The 16,389-nt window shown below is 45.7% G+C and overlaps 4 protein-coding genes across 4 annotated transcripts; 2 read left to right on the top strand and 2 right to left on the bottom strand.

Annotated features, from left to right (window-relative positions):
- Positions 1–5,161: 5,161 nt before the first annotated feature.
- EDB91DRAFT_1246698 (uncharacterized protein) lies at positions 5,162–6,043 on the top strand (the record flags this gene model as incomplete). Its single annotated transcript, XM_041322697.1, has 1 exon — positions 5,162–6,043. The coding sequence occupies one exon, from the start codon at positions 5,162–5,164 to the stop codon at positions 6,041–6,043; it is 882 nt and encodes a 293-aa protein (XP_041178926.1).
- Positions 6,044–6,220: 177 nt separating this feature from the next.
- On the top strand, positions 6,221–8,810 carry EDB91DRAFT_1246697 (uncharacterized protein; the record flags this gene model as incomplete). Its single annotated transcript, XM_041322696.1, has 10 exons — positions 6,221–6,350; positions 6,404–6,674; positions 6,727–6,763; positions 6,816–6,866; positions 6,922–7,528; positions 7,582–7,785; positions 7,882–8,018; positions 8,071–8,275; positions 8,328–8,429; positions 8,482–8,810. The coding sequence occupies 10 exons, from the start codon at positions 6,221–6,223 to the stop codon at positions 8,808–8,810; spliced, it is 2,073 nt and encodes a 690-aa protein (XP_041178925.1).
- Positions 8,811–9,969: 1,159 nt separating this feature from the next.
- EDB91DRAFT_1016563 (uncharacterized protein) lies at positions 9,970–10,493 on the bottom strand (the record flags this gene model as incomplete). Its single annotated transcript, XM_041312493.1, has 3 exons — positions 9,970–10,164; positions 10,225–10,353; positions 10,413–10,493. Coding segments are annotated over 3 exons (405 nt in total), but the record flags the coding sequence as incomplete, so codon positions are not given.
- Positions 10,494–12,809: 2,316 nt separating this feature from the next.
- EDB91DRAFT_1236508 (uncharacterized protein) lies at positions 12,810–16,129 on the bottom strand (the record flags this gene model as incomplete). Its single annotated transcript, XM_041321469.1, has 17 exons — positions 12,810–12,859; positions 12,891–12,993; positions 13,016–13,123; positions 13,208–13,249; positions 13,315–13,514; positions 13,578–13,656; positions 13,705–13,902; positions 13,965–14,017; positions 14,075–14,144; positions 14,193–14,289; positions 14,395–14,501; positions 14,554–14,761; positions 14,828–15,024; positions 15,085–15,264; positions 15,335–15,553; positions 15,618–15,973; positions 16,030–16,129. The coding sequence occupies 17 exons, from the start codon at positions 16,127–16,129 to the stop codon at positions 12,810–12,812; spliced, it is 2,367 nt and encodes a 788-aa protein (XP_041178923.1).
- Positions 16,130–16,389: the final 260 nt, after the last annotated feature.

The following is a 16,389-nucleotide window of genomic DNA, read 5'->3' as shown; positions in this document are numbered from 1 at the left end:
TGCTCCGACTTAGAGCCACACTCTAAGTATTCACTCTTACTTCTCCAACTCCACCAACCAACCCCCTTACTCCTCTCCATCCCAATAAACTTCCTCCACCTCCCCTGCTCCGCTCCTAGTCGGATTACCACTAGTAGCACTCACTTCCCAACCCACCAAGCGGACCTAAGTGGACCACCTATCCTATCATCAGACATCATCAGATCCACTCCAAATTTGGGGCATGTACTCGGCTAAGGGCGCAGCACAAGAGCTGAAACCAAGCCCCAACCCCTCCACTTCTCCATCCAAGCACAGTCTCTAACAAGCTCTTGCACTGCACCTGTTAGGTACCATGCCGGCTCAAGAGGCAGAGGGGTCGGGGCTTGGCTTCAGCTCTTGCGCTGCGCCCTTAGCCGAGTATGTGCCCCGAATTTGGAGCGGGTCCGACGTTGTCCGACAGTAGGACAAGTGGACCGCTTGGATCCGCTTTGAGGGTCGGGGAGTAAGAGCTGCTAGCGGCGGACCGACTAGGAGCAGAGCGGAGAAGGCAGGGAATGATGCAGAGGGTGGATAGGAACTAGGGAGATATTTGATAGGAGCAGAGATGTCGGAGGATAATGCAGAGGATAGGGAAAGGGGTGATAGGAGGATATTGATAGGGGTGGGGTGATAAGGGAAAGACTTAGAGCACGGCTCTAAGTCGGAGCGGAGGGTCGGAGGTGACAACAAGTTGAGACTTGTGTCCAGAGGAGGCAAGGTCCTACTGAGAATCCTCACAGGATATAACTGTGAGAAGACAAGTAATATTAAGACTAAGGAAAAATATCTAAGTACATGATATGTTATATACTTCTATGTATGAGGCAGTGACCAGGATAACTATGTAGTAAAGCTATGTACCAAGGATATCATTTGTAAGTACTTTACATAGGAAAGACATAAGTTGGGGCGGATATCAATATGTACACGTCGGATCAGTGATCAAGTGGTAATAGGAATTACCAGTGATCCAGAAGTAATAGTCTAAGTACCGAAAAGGAAAGCATATATCTAAAAGGGGAAAGAGGTCCAGTTGAATGGAGAGGTTTATGGAAGGGGACCGGTTGAGTGGTTGAGCGGAAGCGTAGGGCGGAATGTGGACTTGTGATAGGACGGAGCGGTCGGATCAGGTATATGACAGCACCCTTAGCTGAGTATGTGCCCTGAATTTGAAGCAGGTTCAACAATGTCCAACAATAGGATGGGCAGACCACTTTGGTCCACTTTGCGGGTCAGGAAGTAAACACTACTAGTGGTAGTCCGACTAGAAGCGGAGTGGGTGAAGCAGAGGAAATGTGGGGGACAGAGGGGCATAAGGGGATTGATTGGTTGGGTCGGAGAGGTAAGAGTAAGTACTTTAGAGCGCAGCTGTCATATCCTGTACCTCCAGACCCAGAACTCCAGATTCTCCCCTATGAAAGTCTGGGTCTCCATCCTTTCCTCTGTCCTGTTGTCTGCCTGGTGCTCCACCTTCATCTCCAGACTCACATCTATCTCCTTTTAGAATATTGCTCTCCGGTTACTGGTTGTACATCTTTCCATTTTGCTTACTGATCCATCCATCTTCACTTCATTTCCGACTTCATTTCTTTGATCCATTGTACACTTACTAATAGACTTTCCATATGCTTCGGGCATAGCTTTTACTTTGCTGACTGATTACTTACATGATATCTACAGTATATAAACTCCTGTAATACTCCAGTACCCCCTCAGTTCAAATATAATCTTAGTTCCTACTCATTCCTGCTCCTCTGGACTTGAGTCTGATCTCTTGTCAACCTCCGAGTCTTAGGCTTATTGCTTAAGACTACATCTCCAGCTCTACCTTAGGGTAGTCTATCTCTGTTCCATTTCTACTCTGGACTTGTCCGAAGTAGTCTTACTCTATTTACTCCTAGCCTTCCGGAGTTTCGCTGAACTCCCCCTGTGTCTGACCTCCAGACTTACCCGGACTTCTGTCAGACTTCCCTTCTACCTCTCAGAAATTAAGGGCACCTACTCAGGTAAGGGGCGCAGCGCATGAGCTGAAGCCAAGCCCTTTGAGTTACTCTTCCCTTGAACATGACCTTAACAGTGGCTCTAAGTCAGAGTGGAGGGCTGGAGGTGACAACAAGGTAAACTTGTGTCTGGAGAGAGCAGAGTCCTACAGAGAATTCCCACTAGTAGAGACTGTGGGAGATGAGTAATTCGACTGCGGAGTAGCCTAAGTACAGGATATTTTTTTATATACTTAATGTAGGAGGGCAGTGGAATGAGTAGTCCTTGGTATGGGGTATGTACCAAGTATACATTTTTAAAGTTCTTAACAGGTGAAAACATAAGTTGGAGCAGATATTCAATAGTAGCGTCGGATCAGTAGTCGGGAGCGGTTATAGGAATTACCGGTGATCCAGGAAGTAAGGTCTATGTGTCCAAGGGGGGAAAGTATACCTAAATGGGAAGAGGCTTAGTTGAATGGGTACCAATATGGACGGTAATCAATGAGGCGGTCAAGCTGAACCTGGCGCAGATGCGCGGAGCATGACATGTCTGAGTGGAGAACGGGTTGAGCGGAGGTGACGGGGAAAGCGGGAGGGATGAAGAGTCGGGTGGAGCAGATATTGATATTGGTGGAGTGGTTGGATCAGTATATGACAATTGCTGGAAAATACCAACTGACTTTGAACTTAAAATCACACTTGTCATTGGATTCTCACCCAAAGCCATGCCCTTTCACATATTGCGCACACCAGTAATGATATCTATTTATAAATTACCAGCATTGCAGTGTGACTTGAGACTCACCATGCTAGGCAATGACATTTCCTTTTTCATCACCACTTACTATTACTTGACTACTAATCTTGTCACCTCACTGCTATCCCCTCCCATTGTCTTCAACTGTTAAGACCATGCTCAGGGGTAAGACGGAGTCTGAGGGGCTTGACTTCAGCTTGTATGTTGCGCCCCTTACCCGAGTACATGTCCCTAATTTTGGATTGTAGTCCGACTTGAGTTCTACGAGCTTGTTAGGTACTGTGCTGGGCTCAAGAAGCGGAGGGGTCGTGGCTTGGCTTCAGCTCTTGCTGCTGTGCCCTTAGCCAAGTATATGCCCCAAATTTGGAGTGGGTCCTGACATTGTCTGAAAGGTAGGATGAGTGGACTGCTTTGGTTTCGCTTGAGGGTCAGGGAAGTAAATGCTACCAGTGGTGGGCCGACTAGGAGCAGAGCGGAGAAGGCGGAGGATAGTGCAGAAGGTGGATAGGAGCAAAGGGGGTTCATTGATAGAGGCAGAGAAGTCAAGGGGAAGACTTAGAGCATGGCTCTAAGTTGGAGCGGAGGTTGGAGGCAGGCAACAAGATGAAACTTGTGTCCAGAGGAGGCAAGGTCCTACTGAGAATTCTCACAAGTAGAGACTGCAAGAAGATAAGTAATGTTAAGACTGAGAAAACCTATCCAAGTACAGGATATGTTATATACTTCTGAGTGTGAGGCAGTGATTAGGAGACTTATGTTGTAAAACTATGTACCAAGGATATAGTTTGTAAGTACTTACACAGGTGAAGACATAAGTCGGAGTGGATATCAATATGTACATGTCAGATCAGTGATCAAGTGGTAAGAAGAGTTACTGGTGATCCGGAAGTAAGGGTCTATGTACCGAAGGGGAAAGTATATGTCTAAAAGGGGAAAGAGGTTCCAGTTGAATGGAGACATTATAGAAGGTGACTGGTCGGGTGGTCAAGCAGAAGCATTAGGAGCGGATGCAGGATGATGATTGGACAGGAGCGGAGGACAGGATGGAGTGGAGGTGGTCAGAAAGCGGGGAGGATGCAGAATCGGCAGAGCAGATATTGATATCAGAGCTGGTCAGATCAGGTATATGACAGAGCTCCCAACAGGATGTCAGGAGCAGAGGTCCTCCAAAGGAGGACCTGACAGACTACTGGGTGAGCATGGGAACATTGGGCAGAGCTTGGTCCACCTGACAGGGGAGAGTCGGAGGTCTACTGCACTGGAGCTAACAGTAGGAGCTGGAGCGGAGGAGACTGCTCGGATGAAGTCCAAAGCAGAATAGAAACACAAAGGATAGTTGTATGAGAGTATTGGTCGCAAGTCCAACACGCAGGAAAGGCGGCGGAGGCATGGGAAGTCAGATGAGCATAGAAGGCAGCTGACCTAGGGAGTCAATCCCCTAGGCCAGCAACAGGAGTTGTCAAGGGTTTTGCCCAAGAACAGGGATAAGAGAGCAGGGCTTAGAAAAGGTAATATTCAGACTATGTACTGCGATGGATCAATAATCACTCAGGTATAGGGATTACTGGTGATCCGAAAGGAGGAACTATGATACTAAAAGGAGATAGGACCAGTTGAGTGGTTCCTAGTCTAGGAGTGGACTGATGAGGTGGTTGGACGGACTGATAGTCAGGTGGATTGATATGAGTGAAGGTGGAGGAACCAAGTGGGTCGGAAAAGCTGGAGATGGTGGAGGGAGTAGGATCGGTCGGACCAATAGGGCGGAGGAGTGGAGCTCCAGATAGGGTCGGATGGTAGGGATATGGTGTCGGAGGAAATAGGGGTAGTGTTGGAGGAGTGGAGTGGAGTCGGGCAGAGGTAGCAGGGCTAGTCCTGCTGAGATGCACTTCGTGCATTGTCGGAGAAGGAGGGATGGAGCAGACAGGGAAACAGGGGGTCGGACCAGCAGTGGGAATGTTCATAGGTGGTATTGGAGGTGCTTGGGTCCAGTATATGACAGATTTACACAAAGTACACACAGCAGTGCGGCTCATTCCAAACACCACTGATAAGCAATGAATAGCATCCTTGGGGCTTGAAGACAGGTGTTGTGTTGATGTCTTGCTAATAACTCATCCCAAAAATCACATGGCTAATAATGCTAATAACCCTCTATATGGCTGCCCGTGCCTCAGATATCCATGTATACACCGCAGATCAGGTCAGGAATATCATTGTGAGACTTGAGTTGACCCACCGGCTAGCTTCTACTGACATATTATCAACTAGTTACCATACTATGTAGCAGCCATACAATGTTTAAATATTTTACAGCAATTGGTGTGAGGCTATGAGCCCTCACCTGTGCGTTGCACTTTCGACTCACCAAACCCAGTGCCCACACTGAGGGATGAGCGCATTGATGAGCCTTGCGAATACCGTCGAGGTGCATGACCACACCGAGCATCATGGTGATGTTGCATTCATGCAGATCTATTCCATTCCAGAGCATCTGGCCGCCACTCTTTTTCCCACCTCAGATCTTCCCATCTCTGCATTCATACAGTTTTCCATTCCATCTGTGACTTCTGCCCCTCAGGCTGTTCTGCCTAATACTATTCAGCAATACTTTTGTTTGGAACACCTGCACCCCAGCCCAATTGATCATGCTCTCCTATCTTCGCTGCCAATCCCAACTGAGCCAATCATTACGGCACTTGTGCATGTGGCGCCAGAGGCTTGGAATGCTGGGAAGTGCTCTGTTATATATGCTCACACCAACTCAACTTATAGATACCCCTTCTGGCTAATCGCATTTTGGGATCAAATTGCAAAAGACATTATACCTCCATTGATGAAATGGCAGGCAGCACATTGTTTTGTAGAGCAACAGTTGCGTGCCTCAGAGGCCAGTTCATCAGTCGCATCTAACTTTCAAATGCATTTATCAATGCTTCCTTGGGAGGGTAATGTTTGTGGCTTCATGGATCACTCGCCTATCAGCAAGCTGGCACAATTTGCCTCGTGGAGCTGGCTCTGCGACAACAATATCAATTTTGCTCTTGAACTCATCCTTTGGCAGATCAAAAGTAGTATCATCCTTGCCCCATTTTGCAACATTCTTCAAACCTACTTCACCAATAAACTCAGGACCACCTTCGAGGCACGTCACCGTAAAGACTATTTTGGTGCAGACGATTGCTCACAACTTTGCGAGGTTGGGCAGGACATAGCCAATGGCATGAAGACCTATTGGAATGACTTGCTTCGTCCACTCCAACCACTGGCTATCTCTTGTTATTGACAGCTCAAGCCATACAATTTACTTTGGAGACTCGTTTGGATGCCATGAAGCTCCAGATTCAATTTGTCACACAGTTGAGTGGTGGCTTGCATTCACACACATCTGTCTTGTTCGGATGGCAACCTCTTGCCTGCACTTGCCAACAAGATCAATATTCATGTGGTATACTTGCCATCAATGCCATCAGCCCATCACTTTCTTCCGGAATCTTATCCTCTCCTCTCATCCACTTGTGATGCACTAGATGGAGGTTGGATGCAGATTGGTGTGGCCGTCATTGATACCCACCTGCACACATTATCTGTGAGTAACATTTTTGTCTTTTCACTATCAGTCACTCTTTGCTAACGCTACTCACAGCAGCTCAAATATGGATAAATCTTCTTACCCCAGCCACCATCTCATGCCGCTGCTTCGACGATTTTGATGACACCAAAGTAACATTTGTGTCTTTCCGCTATCAGTCACTCTTTGCTAACGCTACTTACAGCAGCTCAAATCTGGAGAAATATTCTCACCCCAGCCACCATCTCACACCTGCTGACTTCGACGACTTTGGCGATTTCGATGACACCAACAACAGCAATAATGACAGCATCACAGGGAAAACCATCAGCGAGTCCCTGCAAAAGTCCATCCATAAGGCAGCTCCTGCTGCACCAAAGAACTCAGCAGCCTGTCAGTGTTCAAAAGAGCCCTAAAAAGTGCTCGTTTGTCATGGTGAGGTTCGAAACCGATTTTTTTTCAATGGCTAGCTAACAAATAACCAAAGTCAAATGGTAATACAAAGTCGAAGACTGATGTACCATCAAAGAAAGTCAAGGTGAGCTGATCCATTGGGCAGGCTGCACACAAGTGTTCTTGATGATGTCTTTGAGGCATATTACCCCGACCCAATGCAATGTGAAGCCAAGGACCAGCATTTTTGGTGTCTAGGCAAAGGTTGTGATTATAGCCTTGGTTATCCACAAAACCTCGCCTGTTGCCTCAAACATGCAGCCACTTGCAGTAAAGTGGATGATTCACTTCGTCAGGCTGCAAGTCAATACTTGGGTGGTGAAAGTGTTAGTGCGAAGCTTGATATCGCTTTGAAGGCAAGTGGATCACAGCAGCTGCAGGTGCCAGCGCCTAATCCTGCTCTGGGGGACGAGCAGAAGGCTGAAATTATACCAACTAAACCTACAATGATTGAGCTTGACTTCGGGAATGCAGGATGGAAGGTCCTTGGTCTTCACATGGACCTTGCCATTGTCAAACTTATCTGCACTGCAGCTCTACCACCACACATCGCGGATTATAAAGAATGGAAGGATCTGTTTGTGATTGCCAATAAATCATACCATCCATCATCGGGTTCAATCATCGCCGACAGCCATATCCCAAAGGAGGCTGCACATGTACGCGTGCTAGTCATTGAATTTCTCAATTCACACTTTAACCTGACCGTCTCATTTGATGGAGGAGGAACTGAAATGCCAGCAGTCAGTATATACCATACACTTCACGACACCAGATGGATTTGAGCTTCCTAATTCAAGGTGAGGAGAACTCTGATGAGTCACACACAGGCAAGCTCCTTACTTGGATGGTCCTGAGAGCAATTGACCTCATTGGACGTAATCATTTTGTGGGCATCACGTCCAACAATACAGGAAACACAAGGGTCGCTCGTCAACTTTTGTGTGCTGATATCAAAACTCTTATCCAAGTTCCTGATATCTGCCATCACCTCAATCTTCTCTGTAAGGACATCACACAGCTGAGCATCTTTTCATCTGTGAGTGTTCACCTTTGTTGCTCGCTCGCAAGTTGAATCAATACTTTGATTCGATGCACAGATGATCAAGAATCTTCAATCAATAATCACCTACTTCCGAAAAATTCGCATGCAGCCACTGATGCTCTGAACAAAGCCCGCAAGTCACTGGATATCGGGCGTGGTCTGGAAGGCATTGGAAAGACTCACTTTGCGACTGTTTGCGTTTTGTCCCTCTCACTCAAGCGTTGTTTCCCCTGCACTCTGCCAGGTTGTTGACTCTGGTCATGTAAAGTTCCCATCTCACAAATCACACGTCACTGGCCTCCTCCTGAGCAGCTCACCTCGTTCACTTGATTTCGAATCTCAGGTAGCTCGCTACATACTCATCATGGCTCCAATCGCAAAGTCAATTGCTTGTCTCGAGTCATCACAGACTGATTTATCAGACATTGGCCTGTACTACTTTGCAATAGGTGCTACATTAAAACAAATCTTCGACTGGTGACAACAATCCGTTCTCACCAGAAGAGGCTGGCCAGATCCGTGCGATCTTTAACTCTCAGTTCCGTGAAGCCCTGTCAGAGGGTTCAACTGATGCTCCCATCTCCACCCTCTATTTACATCCACGTAAGCATGCCAAGAAAGTCTCATTCACCACACTGACAACATCATATTACAGGCTATGTTCACAGCAAAATATTTCAGAAGAACCTAAACCCACTCACCCTCACTATTGTTCTTCCTGCATCAAGTGCGAAGACTTTAAGTTCCAAGTCTTCCGGTCCCACCATTCAAAACTATGTTGTTTTTGTTCATGTCCTCACGTTCTTGAAAGCTCTTCTTGAGGCGAAGTGGAAGGCAAAAAGAATGCAATTCTCAAAAAATTACTTGGTCATGAGGCTCAGCAACTATTTCTTTGTCAATTTGAATGTTACGCATGTGGTCAATATCCATTTGATACCCCCCTCAAAGATGGGCAATCAACACTATCATGGTGGATGCACTTGATGAGAATTCCTGAGGGGAATATCCTTGTGGTCAGTTCATCTCTCACACAAAAATATGGTTCACTTACTCCGATAAAGACACTTGCCATCAAGATATTCTCTGTTCGACCTAGCTCGATGCCAGAAGAGCATACAATGTCCATGTTTACGCACATGAACTCTGCACTGCAAAATCGTCAAGATGTCCATACCATGGTGGATATGTTGGAAATTTCCTAATTGGGTTTCGTCGCCTTGTAACATGTTGCAATGATCCAATGACAAGCCAAGGTCCCAATAGGTTGCAATAAAAGAGTGTGACATTACATTTGTGTTACAATTCATGTTACAATATTGAGTTTGTGTCACAATCATGCCTTCAATCAGGGTTTCAACCCAGTCAGCAACATTGACCATTGGCTGCAACTGTCCAAGCTGATTTTGTGGTACCTTGAAATCTAGATCCCAAGGCTTATCCAAATAACCTAAGTGTGTCTCAACGACATTGGAATACAAACAGGCAGGTTTCAATTCAATTCAAATATCATTGAGAGCAAGTAAATCCAATTGCAACTAGCACCCATCCTCAACAAAACATATTGAATAATACAGTAATAGCAGTCTGTAGGTGGCAGGTCCTTAATACTACTTCTTCTGGGATCGTTTCGGTTGGCTGGCCTCCTCACCTGCTGGCCCACTCGACACAGGCACCAGCATCCCCGCCTTCCTTCCTCAGCCCCGATGACCAGAGGATGGAGCTGCTGCCGCCACCAGTAGAATCTCTATGTCATTGGGTACTTCAGGAACCTCAATAGCGGCTGCTGGAGGGAATTCAGAGGCCACAGTGACTGTAACAGCAGCTGTGCCCGCAGATGCCACAGTTGGGGTCAGAATAGCAGGCAGGAGGGTTGTAGGATTGGGATCCAGAGCAGTGGTAGTTTTTGCAGGGCCAAGCACTGGGATGGCCAGTGCAGCAGGAACAATGACCAGTACTGCAGGTTCAGGAGGGGGGGCTGATTCAGATGCTGCCAGAATGACTATGGGTGAAATGGGGGTGACTGGTCCAGGAATATCATTGTCAGTAGTCAGGTCCAGGAAAGTCAGATTCCTTGCACCCTGCATTTGTGATGGCCAAACGCATCAGATCAGAAGGTAAAGTCTTCGCTGTCAGTGTCAGATGTCACAACATTGGAAGTCGAGGACGATTGCCAGACGTAGGTGTCGATCTTTTTGTGGATCAAGCAAATACAAGGTTGATCCCAAAGGGTGACCCACAGCTGCTTGTAGGCCATAAACATGGCAGCATATGGTAGCCGAGACTTTGCGCCAACTCCAGCTTTCATGAATGAAGTGTTGGGAGAAAGGATGAAGATCAACTAAAGAATAATAGTTAGATGCTGATTCAGACGATCGACCATAGCAGAAATAGAACTCACTGTGACCCAACCCCATGTAAGAAGACCGGGAGTACAGGATGTTGTGCCCCATTTTTGAGCATTGCACTTAGCACATGGCCACCTGGAAATGTCTAGTGAATTCTTTCCAAACATCACGATCCTAATTGCCTATGTAAATCCGTTAGCACGAAATGATATTCTTCAAAGAGTGAAGCTTAAAAAATTACCTTTGCAAGTGGTTCCCAATTACCGAACACCGTGGACATCGTGGGGTCCATCTCTTGATTTGTAAAAAGGACGGGCGGAAATTTTGACGGGGAGGAGCGACCACCAGCGGTACCTGGTCCAAGCATCTTCTGGATCTCAGGAATGGTATCCCACTTCATGAAACTCAAGTCACAGTAGGACAAATCCAGACCGAAGATACACCCTGCCATCAAGCGTAGTTTGCCAATCTCACTCGAGCACCCACCTTGGAGATGCTGCTCTAGCTACAATACATATCAATCAGTGTTTGGTTGCACAATGAAATATATGAACTAACATACCAATGATTGAAAATGAGAAGTAGGTACGAAACAATAGAGGTGATCCAGTAGAAGTGAATACACCTCCATCACAAGACAAAGTTCTTTGGCACTCTTGCTTGCGTAGCGACTAGCAGATATGATGACAGGCGGAGGGTTTGGCACGGGCAATCTGAGAATGCGGTGCTCAGGTGGGAACATCTCAGCAATAACACCATATTTGCGGGCAAAGGTCGAGAGTTCAACGTTGTAAGCCTTCAGCTCGTCAGGAACTTGCACACTCGAACGTCGACATTGATTGGATGCCAAGATTTTGTTCTTCTCTCCCAGAGTCCTATTGTTATTTTTAAGCGACTGGTTTTCTAGTTGCAGACTTCAAATGATCTTGAGATGCACAAAGTTAGGGTCACCAAATGTGAGTGAAGCAAGGCATTAACATTACTTCCATGTCTCCACCCTGCACAGAAGCTGATGACTGAGTGGTTGACGAGATCCCTACTGCGACAGATGATGGTGCATCTGATTCAGATACGTCATTGTAGTCTAACTCAGACTCCGAGTCATCATGTGCGATGGGACGCTGAGGCATCACAAGAACTGGTACAGTCGAGTAAAACACAGTGTGGAAAATAATGACGGACGGACCCACCATTTAGTCAAAAATATTGGCTGTGCAACTTGGACCGGGACCAAACAACATGATGAAAGAAAACACAAGGGCAATTACATCATGCATAGCCTTGACATGTAATTGAAATCAGCATGCGGGTGAATGACAATATGACACAAGGCAACTTACCTGTGTGGCGCCATCTCTAAGTGCTGATGGCCAGCTGGCATTGAAACTTAAATGCACCATTGGGACCAATGACAATGTTAAACAGTCTAAGCACTGTTTAATATTTAAAACCGAGAGATTCAGACGTCATGCTATTAGCTCAACATGCTTTGACCTAGAAGACTAATGATGCAGACTCACCTGCACTTGCTTGACATCCATTGAATGTGCTTGAATTGTGGTCCCAATTGGCTTGGGACTAAGATTGAGAAGTTGCAATATTGAACATTGAATTCAACCAGTGAACTTAGTGAGAAAACGCGATTAAATGCTGACATAATCATATTGACAATTCATTGAAACGCGCCTTTTTAGTATGTGGTATGAATGAAAATCTCAGAGGATGGACTAGATATTAGTTTCAGTAGGACGTAACTAATACCGTAGTAGTTACAGTGAACACGGTATTCAGAACACCTGCACCTGTATCAGAATATGAGCATGGTATCCATACGGTGCAATTGAGTTGCATTGGCATTACTACTGCCACCCACATTTGCATCAGTCGTCCCCTGCCGTTCTACACACTTCATTTGTTTTCTGCAGTGGTTGCATATGGTACCAGGCCCTTCTGGCCCAGGTCCCCATTTTTCTATGCACTTGCTGTTTTTGTAGCACCCTGGTAAACCACATTGGCGGCAGATGCGCTGGCCGATTGAGTTGGTTGGGGGGAAAGAGGTGGTGGGAGGAATAGTGGGTGGAGTTGCTGGTGTGATGGCAGGGACAATGGCATTAGGAGATGTTAGTGGGGAGCCATTGTGAGCTGGTGCTACGTCATCAACTCAAGATCCATTCATGAAAAAAGGCATGCACTGATATTTGTACTTGACCCTGGGGTGCCCGTGACGGCAGGGGCAAAATATGGGTTTGATAGGTCCTGAGTTCGCCAGGTTGATCTAATGGACCTAGTGGGATACCCTTGGACTGGGGGGCAGCCAATACAGCACAGGGAGACTGTGGCTGTTGGTCGTGGGCATTGAGAGCACTCCTTTCATCAGTGGCAGCGTCAAGGAGGTAGGTCCTCGATGTCCTGTGAAGTAGCACGGACACGGGAATCGGGATCAGCTGCTGGATCGGGAGTGAGATTTATGAGTAGGCTGAATGGTGAGGTGATGGTTGAGGTGTTGAATTTGAGGAAGCTGTTGGGGGAGGGGGAGTTACAGTAGTTACAGTCTGAGGCACCATGTATCGCAAGATGGAAGAAGACCATAATGGCAAGAAATGGGTTTGCTCTGATGAGGATCGAGGTGGCTATTAGTCTAAGGCAGGGATTCAGAGATAAGGGAGGAAGTAAGAATCCAATCACTGGCTGTGGATGTCCTGCATTTGAAGGAACATACCTGTGTCAACAACCAAAAACTCATCAGGTCTGCTGGCATCCTCTACTATCATACAACCCCGAATAATTGAGTGAACTGAAAAAAACTCTGCAGAAGCCCTAGGCTTTGTCCTTTTGTGGACGAACACCAACCGGTTGGTCGTATGGAAGAACAAGCGTGATAGCATACTGAACATCCCCTACCATACAGGTGAAAATCAACATCAATTTTCCAAAGATGATGCGAGTGTTGGTCTGCAAGATGATACAATCATATCGTGGTGAGCCGTGGAACATTGGCGTGCATCGAAGGTAGTCCGTCGACACTCACCAGTCGACAAACAACTCAAAATTGACTTTAAGGAATTGATATTCTGTGATCTGAGCAGGACTCAGAGTAAGATACAAATTATATCATTTTGGAGCTGCAAACATCATCAACTCACCATCTCGCTGGCAGTCAGTTGGATCCGTCGTCCATCCGGAAATGGTATCTTGTTGGCGGCAAATGAATGGTTCAGAAAGCTGTTTAGCTTGATCCGAAATCTGTCAAATGCTGGGTTACCCACACTACCTGCCTTGATGTCTATGAATGACATTGCTGCCTGCTTTGAACCAAGACTAAAATGCTGTGCATCAGTTGGTTCTGTCGGATCAACTTCATCAGCCTCCAGTGCAGTATCAGGTTGATCTTCTGAATTGGACACACTGAGATTCCAAGTGTCGAGGTAATCCAACTTGCCACGAATATATTCTGCAACCAGGCTGTCATGGTTGTATTGGAGAATCTTTAAAATTTAAATTATCATGCAGACTTGGATTCAGAAATCGCTTACCTGTTCAGCAAAGTTCTTGAAATTTGTACGATCTTGATAAGTGTCTTTCAACAGGCCATGCATTTTCTCATTAGGCTTGGTGCTATAGTTTTGGGAGACACCTTTCACCTCAATATCATCGAAGAGATGGGTGGAAAGATGTTTCTTAGGAAAATTCCAGGACTTCTCACAAATCTCTGCTGTATCTTCAATGTATCTCTGATTGTAAAATTTGAATCAACACCACAGATCAATAATATACTAGTATGAGGGATACATACATCCAACAATTCAGTGAGCTTTGACAAAGCTTCTTGGCCATCTTTGATGGTGTCTTCAGTATGGACCTGTAATGAAGCATAGATATTAAACTCTACATAGCTTCAGATACAATGGAGCAGGAGATATGCCTCCGGATCCGTATCACAGTCAAACACATTATGTGCTGCAAAGATGATAAGCTAAATTGATGTGAATAATATGTCAAAAAGTGAATAGTCTAGGCTTGCCTTCGATATGTCTTCGTATTTTGTTCCATCGGAAAATGATACTGATATAACCTGATTGAAGTGATTCAGGTTTCGCCAACATGGAACTGATTGAAAGCTGACAATCTAAATTAATGCCTACAAAAATCCAGCTGAAAAAATGACTCACAAGCTGTCAATCTGCACAGCAGCCTGTCGACCAAAATGTTCGACCCATTTCTACAGTTCAGCCCATGTGTGATCACTGAACAATCCCTCGTCGTTGAAGTGGATTTTATCATGAGATAGAGCCTTGTGAACATTGGTGTGCTCGAGGACATCAAATGAGCTCTGATAACAATGGTAGATTATTAAGTAAAATACAAACAAAAGAGAGACCCACATCAACATCACAAAGGCTCTGGGAACTCAAGATCTGCTCTCTTGCCTGCAATGTAGTAGACTCTCGGGCTTGAGCACGTAATGCCTTGGTGTCTACAGATGTGCAGAGAGGATACACATTAAGTGTATTAGAAAGCTCGTCATGAGGCACTAGACAGATAGGGCAAGGAAACTTGCCCATCAAACCATGAATCAATGCCATTACAGCCCTACAACAGTGAACATATCCAGATGTTATCTAATAGTACCAAAGGAACTAATAGCATTATACATACTGTTCTTTGTAGTCTGCAGAGAGTATGAGCACAATTGGATAGAAAACACGAATAACATTGTCCCAGCATTTAATGGCAGAACTGAACTTCGATAGTGGTGCAAGACAGGCAAGAATCATCAGAAACGCTGCGTGCCATACCGCATTCTTGAAGTTGACAAAAGCAGGCTTTCCGGAATGCTTCTTATCTTCCTTTACCTGTCAAAGCTCTGAGTGTTAATAATGTCAGCATCATTGGCAAGGAATTGTAGAGCGAACAATAGGTAGCCAACCAACAACATGCCCCCCACCCAAGCCTTCTCCATTCCGAACCACAATAGGAAGATTAGCACAGCGAGCAACTACAGGATAACCTTTCACATGACCAAACGACAATAATTTGGCTTTGTCGGCATACAAAATAAATGCAAGAGGTTTTGCGTCCGGTGGGATTTTTGACTACAATATTAATCCTCAGTTGGTACATGACGCAGACACTTAACAGGATATTAAAAAGGACGTGACCTACTTGATATTCCCAGAAATTATTTGCAGTCCACGGCTCATGAATGAACCGAATGAACTTCTCACCGTCGAACTTCAAAAGCCTTTGGGGATCGAAGATGAAATGCGGACCTACTTGTGGATCTTGAAGTAGATCCATAGCCCAGTCCCACAGCAAGCAATGAAATAACGGGAATGTCTTATCGATCCCTTGGAAGGGCACAACAACTTCCTCCTTCGTAAACTATTACATGAAAGGAGCACAATAAGCATAGACTTTACATATGATGTTAATGAATAGTACATACAGGTGTCATTTTGAATGACGCCACCTCCCACGTGTCTCGCACATCTTTGTGATTCCAGAGGGTAAACAATTTGAACCTACTGTGATGAACGAGTTCAATGAGCCGGTCCAGCTGCTCGTAAGAGAGTGCAGCTTCATGGGCAAGTTCTGCAACCTCGAAGTTGATACGAGTGCAAAATGGCTTCCAGGGCTCAGGATCTGCTTTCGGAACAGCTGTTGGGGCACCGGCGCCACGACCATAGTCCTCAAAATGGTACACTTGGGTAGGGTGACCACTACTGGGGTGGTATTCCACTTTTATATCATCCACATCGTGTTGAGGTACAGGTGATGCTGTTGCAGATAGTGGTGGAAGATCTATATGGATGTAAGTTGCAAACACAATAATACAAAAAAAAATCATAAAGACATACGATCGGAATCAGTCTGTCCCATGTCAGCGTCATCCGGATAGTCTATCTGATTATCGAAATCGAAATAAACATCCTCTGAACGATTGATGGTAGCTTGCATCAATGTCCGATAAATCAGTATTAATACAATGACTTACGAAGAGATGAGCTGCTGACAGATGGATGTTCACCGATAAACACACTACTCTGTTGTGCCTGTTCTCGTTCTACAATTTAGAAATTAGTCAACGAGCATGAAACCATAATAATGTTATAGACAACGTACCTCGACGAATTTCCCTAGCAAGCTCTATCTCCTCTTGCCTTTGTTCCAATCGCTTCTGGCAAGCTTTTTCGTGTGTTCGGAATCCTTGGCGATGG

The sequence above is a fragment of the Suillus paluster genome (assembly GCF_016628075.1).
Source record: "Suillus paluster strain FC165 chromosome Unknown EDB91scaffold_16, whole genome shotgun sequence".
Lineage (NCBI taxonomy): Eukaryota > Fungi > Basidiomycota > Agaricomycetes > Boletales > Suillaceae > Suillus > Suillus paluster.
This window is presented reverse-complemented; position numbering and strand designations above follow the sequence as displayed.